We start from the raw sequence: 18,798 nt of genomic DNA, 5'->3' as shown, positions 1-18,798 counted from the left end.
AAATAATCCTATACTTGGAAATGAACACTTGTGTTTGTTTTGATGTGTTTGAATAAACACCAGTACTTGAAGTTTGGATCCCTCTATGCTTATGGATCTATGACAGAAGTATGAGCTCAAACTGACATAGCCTACCTTGTGCACAGAGAAAGCAAAGGCCAGATGTGTTTTGTATTCATACCATCAGTGTGCAGTTGGCGCATTGTGTGCTTAGTAGATGATGGCTTGTGTGTACTGTTTGATACGGAAACACCATTTTTACGAAGGTGTGAAGAGTTAATCTAGCTGTGTTTGCTTTTGCAAGAGAACTACAATGTTTTGATGATTGGGTGACAGGTTTTCTTATTTGTGTGAAGAGTTTTGCAAAATTAGCCAATAGTTACAAAAAATGTGCTTAAGCAATCAGAAAAAACTGTAAGTCAGCATAGCTTGAGCTCAATTAGCACACAATTAACCAGGTGGAAACACTAGGAGTCAAAATTTAGTACACACCAATCAGAACCTGCGATGGATAGATAAAAGGGCCAAAGTCAGCTCATTCAGGTTTGAAACAATGGATCCAAAGAGATGCAAAGGAAGAGGACGTGGTGGAGAAAGAGGACGTGGTGAAGGAGGAGGACGTGGTGGAGGAAGAGGACATGGTGAAAGAGGAGGACGTGGTGGAAGAGGAGGAGGAGGTGGTCTAGGACAACAGGAAGGTGGTGGAGGAGGAGGGAGAGGTGGAGGAGGAGGAGGACGTGGTGAAGGAGGTGGAGGTGGAGAACGACGGCGACAAGGAAGGGGAAGAGCAAGGGCAAGAAGACAGTCAGTCTCGGATGAAATTCGAGCCACTTTAGTTGACCATGTCCTTGTCCATGGGATGACTATGAGGGAGGCTGGGCAACGAGTACAACCAAATTTGAGTCGCTTCACTGTTGCCTCCATCATCAGAACCTTCAGGGAGGAAAACAGGTAGGTGTACTTGCAGTAAGACTGCTTTGTACAGTAACGTTTAAGTTACTGAACTTATGTGTCTTGAGTTTCAGTATGTTTCCATTATTTGCCTGTAAAATGAATGTGTGACAGTTACAGTAATGAGTGCTTCTATTTTTGTAGGACACAGAGACGACCACCTGGTGGAGGCAGGTTAAGGCTTTTGTCGGAGGAGCAAGAGAGGGAACTTGTAAACATGGTAATTGCAAATAATGTAATCCGCCTGCAAGAGATTCAAAGGAGAGTGATTGAGGATGATCATCTTTTTCGAGGCATAAATGCCGTCAGCCTCTCCACAATTGACCGCATCCTCCGAAAGAATCAATTCCGGATGAAACAGGCATACCGAGTCCCTTTCGAACGAAACTCTGACAGAGTGAAAAACCAACGTGTGGAATATGTTCAGGTATGAGTTTTGATACTGTATAAAGTATTGTGTACCATCACAGCATGGCAGTTTATGCTGCCATTTCAGCACTCTTGAACTGTGGTTCAGGGTACCGACTGACTCTACTGTGTTATGTGTCTTGCAGAGAATCTTTGAGATTGAAGGACGGCCTGTTCCCCATGAAATAATCTTTGTGGATGAGGCAGGTTTTAACCTGACCAAAAGAAGGAAAAGGGGGAGGAACATAATTGGCCATCGGGCTATTGTAAATGTCCCTGGTCAGCGTGGGGGGAATGTCACTATGTGCGCAGCCATCAGCCAACGAGGGGTACTCCACCGCCATGCCGTACTAGGACCCTATAACACTATGCTTCTCCTTGCTTTTCTTGATGGTTTAAGACAACATATGTTCCAGCTGGACTACAGGGAACCAGCACAGCCAGAGCAGCCTCACTACGTTGTTGTGTGGGATAACGTCAGCTTCCATCGCGCTGCTCTGGTTCGTGACTGGTTTACCAATAACCCAAGGTTTTCTAATATCTTTCTGCCTGCATACTCTCCCTTTCTAAACCCGATAGAGGAGTTATTTTCGGCATGGCGGTGGAAAGTGTATGACCGAGAACCTTATGTCCGTGTTCACCTCCTTCAGGCCATGGAAGAGGCCTGCCTAGACATATCAGTAGATGCATGCCAGGGGTGGATCAGGCATGCAAGAGGATTTTACCCCCGCTGCCTGGCCAGGGCCAATATAGCCTGTGATGTGGATGAGATTCTCTGGCCTGACCCAGACCAAAGACAAGATGCTGAGGTGGGATAATGTTTCTGGTGTGTGTTGTACTGTATAGTACATGAATGACAATGTGCCACTGTACATACATTGGTTGCGTCTTTTGTGTTTATCATGTGACAAGGGTTTTGAAGGGGAGAACCATAAGCAACCTATTTGTTTTGGAACTATTGTTTTGAATTAATTGTACCAGTGTGCAAAACTCTATTGTAGTGTGTGTGTTTTTGAGGGCTTGTGTTTGATGTCTGAGGGCAAAGTTTGGTTTTTCAGCAGGAGTGAATAGTTTTGGGTGTAGAGCTTCATTTTGACCTGGAAATAGGATGTTTGGGAAATTGAGTGAGATGTTATGGATTTGTGTTTACTGTTGTGAGGATATGAGGCGTAGTTTCAAGAAATGTGTTTTAGCAATCGAGAAAAACTGTAATGTACAGAATTCACCTGCTTGCTGCTACTACTGCACATTCACCCAATGTATATACTACATATATATATATATATATATATATGTTCTTCTTCTACACCCCCCCCCCCTCCCCAATTTTTTTGCACATGTCGAGGAGCGTGTCAGGCTACATTTCACTGTGTGTTATACTTGTATAACTATGCATGTGACAAATAAAGAACCTTGAACCTTGAATATATTGGGCCATGCTGAGAACAATGGCCTCGGACTTGGAGGTTCTAATTGTCATTACTGCCACTTCATACTTGGGTGGGAACTGCTCCAATGCGAGCTACAGGTCACCACCTGATGAGACAAACAGAACCACATCATCTGCACAAAATCACCAAGGTGAAGGTCCACTTAGAAATTCTGCCCATTAAAATCTCCGAACAGAATCGGTGACAAAGTCCAACACCTCTTGGCAACAACTCCAACTTATTGCCAGCAATACACACCAAGATGTCGTTCTACTTGTACAGGGGCCAATGACTTGTAACAGCAAGGCAGACACCCTATACTGAACAGCTCCCATGGGATATCCCGAGGGTAACCTTTTTCCAACATTAATTTAAAACAGTTGCATTTTCCAACAAGTGCACTTTTTACAGTTGCCTAATTATTTCCTTGAGTGGGAGGAGTTACATATTGTCTCGAGATAAGCTTTGAATTATCATATTTATATTGCAGATTCCTAGTTAATTTCTCTTTTTTCCCTCTAATTGGATTATTTTCCTTAGCTTGGGCATGTCTTTAGTTTGGCCACCTTAACCTGCACTGCAAATATGGTGCACTAATCCACTGCTGTGATGAAAAATGGGGGAAAGAGAAGATTCTAAGGCCCTTTTATTTCTGCCTGCACTGCTTAGCTATCTTTCCTACAGAGATGTTCTAGTGACTTAAAGGAAGCATCTCAGTTTGTCTTTTGACACCACTGCACAGCTCTGTTCTTTACCGTTTAAGCGGATCATCTTTTTGATGGGACTCAAAAAATAAGACAGCTACAGTGTATGATACAGGGGGAGGGGGGGGGGGATATCCTGGTTTGAGTTAACAACATATACACTTAATGGACTCAAAAGTAGAGAAGCAGGAAACAGGAGACAAGCTGGTGTAGAGGAATACCGGACAGATAATGCTTATTGTTAAAGAAGAGACAGTTTTATTGGCCGTGTGAGAGGCTGGTGTAAGAGTAAGCCATTTAGCCTTTAGCCTCCCCTGAGCATGCAAATGCTTTTAAAGGAGAGTGAGAAAGAATGAAACAGAAAGGAATGGAGATAGACGAGGGTTCTTTTTTATGTACAATGCTTATATGGTAAACACTGTATAAAGCTGAAGTGTTTATTTTTCCTGTGTGCCTGTAAACTGAGCTGAAATGCATTGAATTTAAGTGACAGAGATTAAGTGGGAGTGGAAAAGGAGAGAGAGGAAAACAAGAGAAAAGACCGATGAGAGGAAAAGAACCTGAGAGATTAGTGAGTGAGAAAGAGGCGAAGTCACAGAAAAGTGAGAGACAGGTGCAAAAAGCCCAGGAAGATAGGATCGTGGAGCAGTGAGTGTATGTGTATGTGTGTCCAGTTAATGGAATACCATGAGATGTGACTGATGCCTTTAACAGCAAAGGCTCCACACTTGTATTCAGGCAAAATCTACAAACAGCTTTGTTTGATTTGTCTTTTTTATTGTATTCTTTTTGTCCCGACGTTCTCAGCAGATGCTAATATTGGTCAAGCATAGCTCTTTTTGAAGGACTTATGACATTCATGCTCGACTGCACGCATTTCGCAGTTCTCATCCATTTTTAACTTTTTTCACCTTTGAAATGAGCAGATCTAATAGAAATTTCCCTGAAGGCATGCTCACAAAAAAACTGGGTTACATGAATTTGAATATGTTTCATGGAAGAAAAGCGCTCAGCCTTTGTAGTTCAATATCTCAGTGGTCCTTTGCTCATTTTAGCATGTGCATTTTGTCATTATTAGGTGCGAATGTGACCCTGACCAGGAATGTAAGTGCCCATATATTCCTTTCTCTGGATGTAGGAGAAATATCATTTTGACTTTGGGCCATGCCAGAGTGAGAAATATTTTACATGCAAACTGAGAAGCCCTTGTTTGATGTTGACAGGAAGTATCTTTAGCTCAATATTCCATTAGAAAAACTGTAAAACTGTAACATAAAGGATCGCATTTATCCACAAAATAAGTTTTAACAACTGACAATGGACACATTTTCACAAACATCACCCGAAGCCTTCTACTCTAAAAAATGAACTCCAACAAACAGGTTCAGCCTTTATGAAAACCGGCGGATGTGAAGCGAGGGATGCAACATGAGGTCCTCTCAACACATTTATCTGTGACTCAGTTCATATTTAGCCACGCCCCCTCTGCTCTGTGTTCTGCGCTATAAATGTTACCGTGATATAAGCCTCGTTACCACACAGCTGCCGTCATGCAGGCACACACAGACACAAACACACACCTTATCACCACAGTTCACTGACCGGATCATCAGTCATGCATTCAATTACATTATGAGAATAGCCTTTATTTGAATACAAGGGGCAGTGCTGTGACTATATGCAAGTTAAAGTAACACACAATAGTAGCACTTCTGAAATCACCAGAGGCAAACTAAACATTGCTTGCTTAATTGGTGTTTACAGTTTGTGTGTTATCCAAATATATGGACACAACTGCAGCTAACGGTATGGTTACATAAGTTTTTCCACGTTTTGCACATTCACAGCTTTCAAAAAGGATGAATTCATGCGAGTAATATTAATCAGTGTCACAAATCACTAAAGACCATTACCACTGCTAATTTGAGATTAGGTGCAGCTGTGGCTCAGCTGGTAGAGCAGGCCATTTACTATTTGGAAAGTTTGTGGTTCATTCCAAGGTTCCTCCAGTTCACGTTGGACAATATACTGAACCTTCTCAAGTGAGATGCATCCATCAGAGTGTGAGTGAGTGTGTATGAGACAGATAAAAAGTGCTTAAAGTGCATAGAATAAAGCACTGCATGAATGTGTGTAAATGGGTGAATTTGGCTTGTAGTGCAGAAATGCTTTGAGTGCTCAGAAAAAGCAGAAAAGTGCTATATATATATATATACCCGTCCATTTACCAGTACAGAAGTTTGTATTCTGATAGTGTCTCCAAACTTAGTGCAAACTTTGTGCAGGCTGACTGAACACAGGGTCAGAAGTGAATGTTGAACTGCCCATGAGCCAGTTTTGGCTGTAGATTGTGCTGAAACAGAAAAAGAAGACGGGTGCTTTAAAATGTCCCTTTCTGAAGTGATGGAGTAAATGTTTGCATGCCCAGCTCATCCAACTCATCACTTGGTCAGAGGGGAGTAGTACAAAGCAAGTTTTATGGGTCAGGAAGCTATGTCGAGCTTAAAGTCAGAGTTTTGTGTGTCATGAAAGAGGCTCTATTTTTTTTTAACCTGGTTAAATCACCATGGTAACTTGTGCTGAATGCATAACCTGCTCAAGAGCAGAGTTTCAGTGTAAAATTGGAAGTGCCATGTTTTTTTTTTTTTTTTATGTGCAGTATGTATTTTGTCCTGTTGAATGTATTTGTGCAACTTGTTAAGCAGGAACTACAGTACCATCACAAATGAAACCCAGCTGTAAAGTTACAGCCTACAGCTTTACTGTGCAGTGCACATTCACTGAAATGTGCACATATTCAGCTGGTGATGCAGAAAATATAAATATAAATATATATAAATATTTTTTATATATATTTTTATATTTTTAGACTGGATTCTAAGCTTAGAATTGTGCTGCCAAGTCTTTCTTGTTTACTCAGCTGGAATTTCAACTACTGGAACACGTACCAAGAATGCCTTTTCCAGCAATAAAATGAATTTCGCTTTGATCTGCAGACAAACTAAAGGAATTTCCACGTCTCTGTTTTCAGGCTATGGCACAGTAACCTTTAATGTTTAATTGTATCCAATTTAAAGTTCAGAGCTCTAATCTGCAGCAGCTCCTCTTAGAAACAAACAGTGCATTCTGCATTCAAATAATTAACTGGAATAAAAATTGGGGGTTTTTTTTACCGCCCTGTGCACTAAATCCCAAGATTAACAATTTTCGACAGCATTAATCTTGTCTTATTTGCAACAGGATTTTATGATACTGTTATGTTTATGTTCCTTATAGAGTTTCTCTCAATTATATCATCATCTCTGATTGGAGGAACCAGCACTCAGTGGTCTCAGTTTTGGGACTTTGTAAAAACATGGGATTTGGTCATTAAATTATCACCAGGGAACGTGACATTTAATCTGATTATTAGAATTAATTTGTGTTCCTAAATTTATTTAAATGCCCCACATTGAAATTTTCCTACACTGTGAAGGATGAAAATCAGCATCATCTTAGCAATCTTGTGAGATACCTGGTCAAAATGCTTCAGCTTCTTTCTTAGAAGCTCACTGTCTTTAGAAGTGTTTATTAAATTTAGTTACAACAACAGATGAAGGGTCAAGTTTAGTTTTTTTCCAAAATTCATGTGACGTGATTCAGGTACAGGCGTGATATGGACTTGGAATAAAGAATGTGTATAAAGGCTGATACACCATAAGAAAGTCTGCCTGCCACCATGCATAAATCAGATAGCAAATGTTTACATTAAAGCTTGGAAATGCTGCAGCATAATTACTGTCGCTGAATTTATTCCACATAGTGGCTCCAGGTCAGATCCAGGCTCTCTGCTCAGCTGCGGTCAATGATTAAGATACTGGCTGCATATCAATAATCACAAATTCTTCCTTCCCTTTCATCATTCCAAGTTGGATGGCATCCTTATCTCCTTTCCTTGAGCCTCATCTCAATGCCTTTCCTTCTTTCTGCCCTGCCTACCCCTTTCTCTTCTTTCCTACTCTCTTTCATCCTTTATCCTGGCTTCCTACTATTTCTTCCTTCCATTCTCATTTCCTCCATTCCTCCTCCTCGCCTTGATTTCCTTCTTATCTTTGACATTTCATTCCTATTCCCTTCTACCCCAGCTATCTTTCCTTCTTTCTTCTATGAATCTTTTTGCACCAGATCTTCCCTCTTTTCCAATCTTTCTTCTATCTCCCCTCCCTTCTTTGTTTTCATCTTTATCTTCTTCCCCCCTCTCTCTCTCTCTCATGGCCCTTCATCCATTCCTATCTTCAACCCTTCATTACCCGATTTCCTCGCTTCCTCACTGTCTAGCTTTCTTTCCTCCTTCTATCAGTCATTTCTTGCGTCCTCCCTCTTTTCCTACCTTTCTATATATATTTTATGAATCTTCTCTGGACAAAGCTGCTCTTGTCTGAAAAAAAACATACACTTTTGTATGTTTTAGTTTAGTCGATTATTTTTACTGCTAGTTGAAAATACCTTAATGATTATAAGTTTAACTTTATTACAACAATCAAACGAGCCTTCAACAAGATAACTTTAAAAGTATCTCGTGCTAAATATGTAATGTTTTGTACCTATCCTTTGCTACAAACTATAAGAACAAACAAGAAATGAATACAACTTTTAATTAGTGTCGTAATTGGGGTGAAACGAAATAAGGTCATCAGATTCATCCGAAGACACGCATTGCTAGGAGGGTTTTTATCAAACGCCTGCAGCAGACCAAGCCCCCTCCTCCCGACTAAAACCTTTATATCTTCTTTCTGTGTGAATAAACAAAATTGGCACAGGCCTCGTATAACCTCCAAAAGTCTCGCTACCTGTAAACGGGGAAACGGAACTGTAATCTGTTTTGCTTAGTGAAATCACATCGACCCTTTTAAAACAAAATTAGCATTCATCAAAATTCATTTGCCTTTCTCCAGATTTTTCCGCATTTCGTTTTTGTTGACCTAGTGTTAGAGTCGTAAGAAAAGAAGTTTTAGTGCAAAAACCTAAAATTAATGTTTTGGCAGGAAATCTTTTGCATATTTTGACGATATTTTTGCTAATTATTCAAATGATAAAAACGAGAAAAAGTTTGGAGTCGACATAGCGATGACCACAAAGCACTGGAGGATGGCAGAAAAAGACAAAGTTACTAAAAGACGCCTCGGAGAATGCACAGTAATTCAGCCTAATCACCCCAGAATCACCAAGTTAACTATCAAGACACTGACGCGCAGAGAGGCTCCAGTGTTCTGGAGCCTTGAAAACCATGCAGCCAAAAATCCTCATGCGTCTGTAATCTGCAGAATATACTATATAACTCTACCTTGAATAAACGCCACTCACCTTGCGCCTTCAAACCCACGAGTAAAAGCAGCAAAGTCCATCTCTCCACAGACTGCATCTCTCCCTCGTGTCGTTTGGGGATCCTGTTCACTTTTTTCCTGAAGGAAGCCTGTCTCTTTAATCGATGAGACGAGAAATAATGTGAGAGGGCGTGAAAATGTGCCTCTCTCCCCTGGTGTCGTCTATCTCGCTTTGTCGGTGCGCTCCTTCCTGATATGATCCCAACTTGACTTCATACGTCCCTCCCCTACGAGCGCAAAAATCTCCTCTGGCGCATCCATACGGATCAGCACAGGGAGGGAAAACCGTCCCAACATGCGCAAAGTGATCCCAACACTGAAATGTCAAAGATCGAAGAGGATATGAACCTAAACTTAAAAGTATGACACATTCAAACTTAAGTGCCACACGCATAATATGCTGTAATGGTTTTTGGGGGGCGCTCAGTGTGACATTGTCTGATCTGATCCAGGTCCAACAGTAAAATCTGCGGATACTTTATCTCATTCCAGCTGTTACATATTGGTTAGAAAGTTGCACGGCACACGCAGGACAGAATGATTTGTTTGTGAGACGGTCAGTGAGTTTTAGTGTGCGCTCTCCGTGGTGCTGAAGTGTCCACACAACAGCCAGTTTACTTTATTTGACTCATTTTTAGCCTTCACGGCGTTTTCTTGTTTGAAATAACGTTTTGGAGCACGTCCGCATAAACCAGCGAGTTCGAGAACAAGTACTGCATTAATCCAGCGAGTTTGCTGAATTCCAAAAACTGGAGCTAGACCCCTTTGCATGCTGTGTCTTCACCCGACCACTGAAGTGCAGCACTGCGCTGTTCTGAGGAGGAAAGTTTATCTGCTCGGAAGCATGCTTCCTGCCGCTTTGAAACACGCTGTTCGCATTATAAGCTCCCCAGGTTTCTGTTTACCAGCGCTGATTAAGTTTAATTTTAGCCCATGATTTTACACGCTTGGTTTGACGTCATCAAAGAAAGTCATTAAGGAGAGGAGGCTTAGCGGAGCAGTGCTGAAGTGAACTGAGCCAACACAAAAGCCTAAGGTGAGTGGCGAGAAAGGGAGTGACACATGACTCTGAGACGTGTCCGGGTGCTGCACACGCGAGCTGTCCACACCTGCTTGGGGACACAGACACAAACACACAATGGCGAACAGATGCTTCCTTCAGTCAATATATAGACAGAATGAAATATAGTTTGACTTAAAGTAGAGCATCATTTCCACATCAGCCCCAAATATACTGAAAGTATATCCTACTAAGATGTGTCGTTTGCTCAGAGGACACCGTCACTGGCTGTCAGGACAGTCTTTTCTACCTTACTTTTAAAGAAATAACTAAAAACTTACCTTTTTGTTTGTTTGGTTGTTTGTGATAAGAAATAAGTTACCCTTTAAAGGATGATGAGTAATATTAAAAAGATCTGGAGTCTTTTGTAGCTTTAAGGGCCCTTAAAGCAGCAGTTCTGTTTTAGTATCAGAGCATGCTTAATGCTCGTAGTTTAATATGATTTCAAAACAGACTGCACGTGTGTTATAATGTGTAAACTTTTAATGCCCTTTGACCTTCTGACATTTTAAAAGCAAGATCTTTTGGTCAAGGTTTTTGTATTGATATGTGGCTGTAGGCTATTGAGTACCAAACCAAAAGTCTTTATTAACAAAAAACTATTGAGCCAATGTATAGATCAAAAAGTTTATTAATATTACTTTATTTAACCCAAAATTACAGAGAGGTGAGTTTGCAAGACACAGTTACCTTCTAAAGCAAAACTAGAGATGACCCATGTGTAACATGTTTAAAATTGTGTCCTCCCTTTTAGTCAAACTCATCCATGTGATCTAAATAATCTGCAAGTCCATAAATCACAGGTGCATGCCTTATTGCTTATGCAAACACATAAACACACTTTGTCAGGACCAGCCTCTCACCCCGAGGCCATATCATATCATTAATAGTGTTAAAATTCTAAACAATGACTTTCCTATTTGGGAGCTGTCACAGCAGTCAGTATCCCTTCATTTCAACACAAGCAGTTGTCAAAACACTGTGCAATTCTCCTTCTTTTGCTTTCTTCTGCAGTTGGAAGGAGTTTACTGAGTCTAATCCCTCCAGACAAGCTCCACATAAAAAAGGACAGATGAAGAAAAAGAGAATAAGCACAACGGGGATAATGTGCTTTTGCTGTTGCTGGTGTCACCATCTGACAACTGCTGAGCTCACAGTGTGGCGTCATGACACGCTTGTCTTCGCCAGTCTTATTAGTGAAGCAGTTTGGAGGAGGAACTAGGTGCGAGTCAGTGTTTCTGCCAGGATTGTTTAGCGTGACGCACCACAGCTTGTTCCAGTGTTCTGCCCAAGGCAATGTTTAATTCATGTGTTTCCTAAAAGCTGGATGCAGACGTCTACAAGCCATTAGTGTCATCCTCTTGTGTCCGCTCAGCGTCATCCATCCATTTTCACTTCCTCTCTTTCAGTCACCATCTCAATTCACCAACTTTCAATCAGTCATTTTCTGGCCTTCCCTTCATGCTTTTCTTCTCCCTCAGTCCTCTTACCATACTTGATTTTCTTTACTTCTCTCATTCACCCATCTCCTTTCACCTCGTGCTTTTTTCCTCTGCACTTGCTCTCATTCATATAACGTACACTGGTGCCATCTCTCTTCCTCCAGTGAAACATAACACAAAAATATCTATCTCCCTCGCTACAACTTTTAGACCATGTTGAATTATTCACATTCACATATCTGCGCCAAATCCCTTCAACCTGAGAAAAGTGCTTTTATTTTCAACCCTAAGTAATGAAATCTGGATTGCCCTTTTCTACTCTCTCTGGCGTGGTCGTCTTGCAGAGGTGGGTTTAATGGAGCAGAGATGATCAGAGTTTCTGGAAGCTGCCCAGACGCAGGGAGGTGGATATCATGTCTTCCCTATATTGTGAGAAAGAAAGAGCAGTATAGTATGGTACAGTAAAGAGGTCAGGGCTGCAGAGAGTACAGTTTCTAAGAAGTTCAGTTCTGCTAAAGAAACAGCAATAGCCTTTCCTGCAATGGCCTGCATGCTAAAATAATGCATAACACATGTACATTGTGATGTTGTAATGCAATAGATGCAGTGAGTCAGTTAAAAAATGACTAAAAGTGGAAAATTGTTTACATTTTGGACTATCCAAAATCTTTTATATGCACTACGTGAAGTTACTCTTCTTTTCATGTGTCTGAACTATTATAGCAATATGGCTTCTTTTTTTTATTTCCACATCAACAGTTCTGCAATTGTGCTGTTTTATATCGGTTTGCCAGTTTGTTAGGTACACTTGTATCACAAAAGTACAAGAAGTTCTGATCAAATATTTGCATCTAACAATATATAAGAAGATAAGAACTGTGGCCTATCCATAGATTTACTGACTCATTGGACACTTAGTTAGGTATACTTGTCCGAATACTTGTTAAGGGAAATAACTAGTCAGCCAGTCACAGCAACTCAAAGCATTTAAGTATGTAGGTATAGTCATGACAACCTACTGCAGTTCAAAGCAAGCATCAGAATGAGAAATGAGATGTAAGTGACTCTAAATGAGGTTTGTGTGTTGTTGTCTGATGGGCTGGGGGTAGTATGTCAGAAACTCCTGATCGACTGGGCTTTTCTTGCCATCTTTAGGGTTTATACAGGATGGTCCAACAAAAACAAATATCCAGTGAGTGGAGTTTATTGAGCAAAAATTACTTATTGATGTCAGAGATCAGAGGAGAATTGCAAGACTGCTTCAACCTTATAGAAAGGCAACACTCACTCAAATAACCACTTGGTATAGCCATGTGCCACTCATGTTAGCTAAGAGAAGGAAATTGAGGGTTTTTACATGGCCTCACCAAAATTGGATGGTAGAAGATTGGAAAAACATTGCTTGGTCTGATGAGTCTCAGTTTCTGCTGAGACGTTCAGACGGTGTGGTAAGAATTTGCCCTAAATAACATGAAATTTTGACTCTATCCTAGTTTGTACCAATGGTTCAAGCGGCCAGTGATGTTAATGGTGTGGGGGATATTTTCTTGACACACTTTGTCTCCCTTAATGTCATATTAATGTCATTTAAATACCACAGCCTGCTTCAATACTCAGAAGATGGGTACATTTTGTGACATGGCACATTATCCTTCTGGAAATAACCATCAGAAGATGGGCACACTGTGGTCATAAAGTTCAAATGATCTCAAACTGGTTTCTTGAACATGACAGTGCATTTAAATAGCCTCCAGATTCACCAGACCTCCATCGAATTGAGCACTTTAGGAATATGGTGGAGCTATATGTGGAGAAAACAAATCAGCAGCAACTGTGTGATAGTATCATGTCAACATCGAACAAAATCTCTGAGGAACCATTTCAGTACCTTTTCAAATTAAAGGCAGTTCAGAAGGCAAAGGCAGGGGCTCCAACCTGGTACTAGTAAGGTGTACCAAATAAAGTGTCAGTAAATGTATGTACAAATATTAAATAAGAATTAAAAAAGAATTTCTTGAAAGTGAACCCTTTTTTTATATTATGTTCAGCAATTTTTTCTGCATTCCTTAATTATCTCTTTATATAATCAGAATCCGAATATAGAAAGATACAGAATGTAGACTAAAGTAGATTTTGTTGAGACTGAAATCACAGTGCTGAAATATTCTGTGCAATTTTTAAAAAGCCCCATTATTTAGCGGTTTCCCATGAAATTGTGTTAAAGCTGAATTAAGTTACTTCTTGTATGCAAACAGAACATTTCCTACTGCTGAAACAGACTTCCACACTGCTGCTGTGTAAATGAAATAAAACCAAAAAATGCCGCGTGAACAAACTTGTTCATGGTTGTTATCCTTAATTATTTCTAACCGATTTTTAAAAAAAAAATTATTCATGCAATCTTTTGCATCCTGTTTTATCTGAAACGTATAAAATAAATATACAAATGTTCAACTACATCAAGCGGTTTTAAGAAGATGTTTACCTGTAATCTATCAAAACAACTGGCTGCATCTTAATCAAATTTCACTACCAGTGCCAATGAAAGCAATCTCATATTCGAATAAAAGATTAAAGGCTTAATGCATACACCTACACATACCTACAAACGAACATCTGTTCATTTGTCTTCAGTCATTTGATTGACTTACACAGATGTAGAGCTTTACATGGTGAGTGTGCTGTTATGTAGCTGTGTGGTGTGTAATAGACCTGCATAGGGAGACTTCATGCCATCTGCAGAAGTCATACTGTATGCTGGAGCCAAACGTTTGCTGGACAGAAACATGTTCATACTCCTGTGGTTTTGTGCTGTTTTTGCAAAACTAATTTCCCCAAGGACAGTAAAATGTCATGTGGTCTGGTACATTATGTCAAAAAAAAGGGGGTTGCATATACTGAGCGTAATTGCAGTGAATCAAATTAAGGGCAGTCATTTTTGCCCCAGTTTATCCATGTAAAAACTGAGCTTTCCAATTTAAAAGTGATATTCTTTCCACAGTGTGATACTCTTCAAGTGGGCACGCGTAAACACACACACACGTCTTTGTGTGATGGGATAACAGTTCAGAGAATGTAAACTGATTGGAACAAGTTTGAAATAAGTGTGGCAGCTCACCAGTTGGCCAACAATTTGAATGTTACAGCTTGTGATTGCGAAGAAAAAAGTATCTGACACTCACTTGTACTCAAGCCACAGGCAAGAGGAATGCTTAAACAAGCTCAAACCTCTGTTAGTACATCATAAGTGCTGTCTAACAGCACGGCACTCATTACCAACTGCAGAGCTGGGTATCTTTTATTCATCGCTGTGGCTGCAAAAGGGGATAGGAGTATAATTAGAGCTCAAATGTACTGTCAACACTGGAGATGTTTTCATATGTGCTGGTTATCCAAAATGAACCGGAAAGCTAAAATTAAAACTTGGCTGCCAAGTACAGAGATGCAGACTGTGAAGTATCACGATGGATATTTCTTTTAAATATTCCGATTATGCTCTGGCATTTGTTCTAACACAGAACAACTGGGCGTCCAGTTTTCACCATGAATTTACTGCTCAGTGGGGTGTTTTCTGTGTTTGTGTCCTTTTGGTCATCTCCAGCCAGCACAACCATACTCACATGCACAACCACAAGCATGCAAGCTGACACATAGGCCGATCAAATATTGTGCGCTGCTGGAAGCGGGTTATCCGGTGCGACAAGCTGACTTAAGCCATCAAGCTTAGGATGCGATATGTAGTGGAGTCACAAAGACACAGAGAAAACACTAAAAATATTATACTGCAGGGTCATCTGGGAGTGACCCATTGTTGCACTGGCACAAGTTGATTGTGTTGGCTGTTCTCCAGCTAACATTTGCACTAAATTGTAGAATATGCTGCACTTGTGTACTGCAAAATTAATAATTCTAGCAGTACTGACTGTTTCATTTTCTTAAGTGTGACCAGTTGATTTGCAGCTCCACAGCAGTAAAGCCAAATTGTTAAATTAGTTTGCTGAACAGCACAACATACAGGTGCAAGCGTGCAAACACAGGAATTCACACTGAAGGCTGGTTTCTGGCACACAGCTTGTCCCATGTTCTTAGCGATTTGGGCGTGTAGCGTGAAAAAGGACAGATAATTGGGTTTATCACCGGTGTATTTTTAGTTCCTATTTCTCCACACGCAATTTACAAAAGAATGAAAAAGGGTGGAGGAGGGCTCAGAGCAGAAATAGAGAGAGGGGAGGATAAGGAGGAGGGGGAGAAGAGGAATGGAGGTTAATAAATGGAAGTAGAAGAGACAGGGAGAAAACAGAGAGAAGGAATTGGCCACAAAGATGGAGTCTGGCATGTGTCCAAGTTTGGTGGAGTGTGTGTAAAGGAGCAGCGGCGTTTCCGCCTACAGGCACTAGTGCAGGTAGACAGAGCAGAACAAGCCCTCTGCATGACTACAAGGGGGCCTGACAAACCGTGCTTATTTAGGAGAGCAACCGGAGGAAACTTTGGCAACAGAGGGAGACAGATTTTCCACCGTGATGTAGACCTCAGCTAATACTGCCAAACATCACACGGCATAGAAGTGGAAATATGCTGGTCACTGCATGCTTTGAGACACCTCATCATAGATGAGATGATGAAGCAGGTAAAAGTAAATGCTGGAGATTTTTTTTCAAGAGATGTCCTGGATAAGAAAGGCGGAAAGAGAAAATATACAAAAAAATATTAATTTAAATTTTAACTATAGAATAACAGCATTGCTTAAAGTTTGTGTTAAGTAATAGGTACTAAGTAAGTAGTAATAGTAAGCTGCCAGTAACAGTCAACAGATCCTTCAGGTAGCCACAGGTGTGATTTGTATAAGATACCATAAAGTAAATTCCTTGCATGTTTAAATACTGAAAATATTGTTGCAATTTTATGTTGACGGACAGCTGTTGCTGTTGTGAGAAATGCATCTTACCAAATAAAAAAATGGACAAAAGGCTTGGCGTGTATGGGTGTGTGTGCTGGACAAAAAAAAACTGCTGATCTGAAAAGCTGGCTTCACTTAAATCTGCTGTGGGCTAGCTCAGGACAGCTCAGGCCAGCTCTGCCAGCGAAGATGGGATAGGGTGAGCAGTGGCTGATGGAGAATGGCATGAAACGAAAGACATGGAATCAGTTCGGATAAAAGGCACTGTCCTGGGAAAGTGCTGGTCTGTTAAAAATAGTGATTCTGTTAAGAAGTCAGAGCAATAGCAGGAAGTGAAGTTCAAGGAAGAATTCAGCTCATATCATCCATGTCATGTATGTATAATAATTCATAATTACAGTTAAAAATGTCTCATTCTGTATAATTTCTTTTCTAATACATAAAATACATAAAATATGTATGTCAACATTGCGTGTTGGCCTTATTAAGCTCCAGAGTAGTTACATCAAATGAAATTCATTCATCTGAACTGTTTTCATATTTAAATTTCTACAAATAGATGTTTTTGTATAAATGACATCTACGGTTCCTCCCCCAGGGAAATTTTGAGCATCAGACCCTTCATTTCCTGCATTCTGGTGACTCGTTGTGCATCAGTTTGTTTCTCTTCTGCATCATTTCATGAAAGAAATGTTTAGTTATATTAAGGGAAACACAAAAATCAGGCGCCATAACAGCTGAAGATATGCTGGTGTATAACGCAATGGAAATCTCTGCAATTCTTTATTGTTTTCAAAGACGTATTCTTAACTATCTTAGCCCTATCCTATTTTTGCCTGATCCAGATGTTAGATCACATGCTCAGAGTCCTGTCTTTATTTCAGATTAGTTTTGGTCTGTTGCCAAACCAACATGATAATAGTTATCCTGACTGAAGCGGTGTTCTTGGTGTGTGTTCTGCGCTTTAGAAGCTGCAGTTCCAGCAGTCTAAAAGAGATTCACAGTTAGCAGTGCTGTAACTTTACGGCTGGGCATCATTTGTGATGTTAGCGAGGTACAGTCTAACAAATTGCACATATAAAACTCATTCCCCTGACAGAGAATTTATATTGCTTAAAACATGCTGGAAATAAAAGAATCAGTAAAAATGTGACCCTTCCAGCATCAGCATAGGCTACCACGGTTATTTAGCCAGAAATGAGAGATGCTTTCATGATACTGAAGGCTCTGGCTTTAAGTTTGACATAGCTCACTAAACCACGAATCTTGCATCATAGTTTAGCCCTCAAGAAATGTGAAAAAAAGTCATAAAAAGGAACCAAAAACAAAGACAAAGAAGGAAGCACAGCCGACCAAACACTAAAACTCCAGAAAAACTATAAAAATGAAACAGCACCAGTCTCCCAGGCACAGTTTACACAGTTACTGCATTTCATGCCAATCATCTGGATAAGCCACAGATGTTCTGGAAAAAAAAATAGGTGTGGACAAATTTATGTAAGCATTAAGGCATATTTAGGAAAAAGGTAATAAAATCTTTAAAAAAAAAAAAAAAAAGAAGTGTGTTGAAAAGATGTTTGCATGTGGTGTTGTGTTATTACCAGTGGTACAGGAACATCTACGGGGATAGAGAGTAGACAGGATTCCACTAAATCTGGATGCAAATGTCATGCAGTCAGTTAATGTGGAGCTAAAAAGAGCATCTCTGCAACCTCAAAATCCACAATGAACTTTTAAATGGCACTTACAGCCCTCAGATTTGTGTAGGCAAGACTTGTCTGCTTTCTTATGAAATATGTAGCCTAACGTGCTTTTTACTCTTGCTGTAATGGTTTTGCAGACTGTGTAAATGATAAAATCTTTTGAAAGGCAAGCCATTTCATTTAGGCTGAAGGATCAAAAACACAAAATCCAAAACAAAGTCAAAACGAAATAAAACCACAAAATCCACAGGGCTACACAAAGGAACTATACCAGAGAGGATAAGAGATGCTGCAATAAACAAGAGGAGAAGACAGGTTTCAGGAATGGCAATCACAATCACATAAACTCACAATACACTGGAATAAAAAAAAACAGGGATTCAAAGGCTCCACAAAGAAAAACATCTAAAGTTTAAAACACCAGTGAAACAGAAACCCAAAGTTAAATATTAAGTAAGAATACAAAATTACACTGAATTCATCTATTTGTTTGGTTGTTGCTTTTTAACCACAATACAATACCCTCTTCTTTTCTATTGATTTGTTTCCATTTTCTGCCACTTATCCAGATCCAGGTTGCAGGGGCAACAGTCTAATCCAGAGGTAGGCAACTCCAGGCCTCGAGGGCCAGTGTCCTGCAGGTTTTAGATGTGTCCTTGATCCAGATGACAGATGATTTAAATGGCTAAATGACCTCCTCAACATGTCTTGGAGTTCTCCAGAGGCCTGGTAATGAACTAATCATTTGATTCAGGTGTATTGACCCAGAGTGAGATCTAAAACCTGCAAGACACCGACATTCGAGGCCTGAAGTTGCCTACCCCTGGTCTAAGCAGTGAT

The 18,798-nt window shown here is 40.2% G+C and overlaps 2 protein-coding genes across 2 annotated transcripts in view; one reads left to right on the top strand and one right to left on the bottom strand.

Annotated features, from left to right (window-relative positions):
- Window positions 1-9,050, bottom strand: part of LOC146708407 (neuronal acetylcholine receptor subunit alpha-3-like) — a 40,140-nt gene extending 31,090 nt beyond the window's left edge. Inside the window, exon 1 of the mRNA XM_085460285.1 lies at window positions 8,837-9,050. Within this exon, the coding sequence (XP_085316411.1) occupies window positions 8,837-8,894 (58 nt within the window). The 5' untranslated portion in view covers window positions 8,895-9,050. The remainder of the gene's footprint in view (window positions 1-8,836) is intronic.
- LOC146708408 (uncharacterized) lies at window positions 750-2,568 on the top strand. Its single transcript, XM_085460284.1, has 3 exons — window positions 750-951; window positions 1,096-1,378; window positions 1,506-2,568. Exons 1-3 carry the CDS (start codon window positions 860-862, stop codon window positions 2,175-2,177), a joined length of 1,047 nt encoding a protein of 348 aa, XP_085316410.1. The 5' UTR covers window positions 750-859; the 3' UTR covers window positions 2,178-2,568.
- Window positions 9,051-18,798: the final 9,748 nt, after the last annotated feature.

This window comes from Copadichromis virginalis, linkage group LG6, assembly GCF_057382275.1.
Source record: "Copadichromis virginalis isolate Kocher_CV1m ecotype Utaka linkage group LG6, C_Virginalis_male_GT1.1, whole genome shotgun sequence".
NCBI lineage: Eukaryota > Metazoa > Chordata > Actinopteri > Cichliformes > Cichlidae > Copadichromis > Copadichromis virginalis.
The sequence above is the reverse complement of the archived record's forward strand: the minus strand, read 5'-3'. Positions and strand labels throughout refer to the sequence as shown.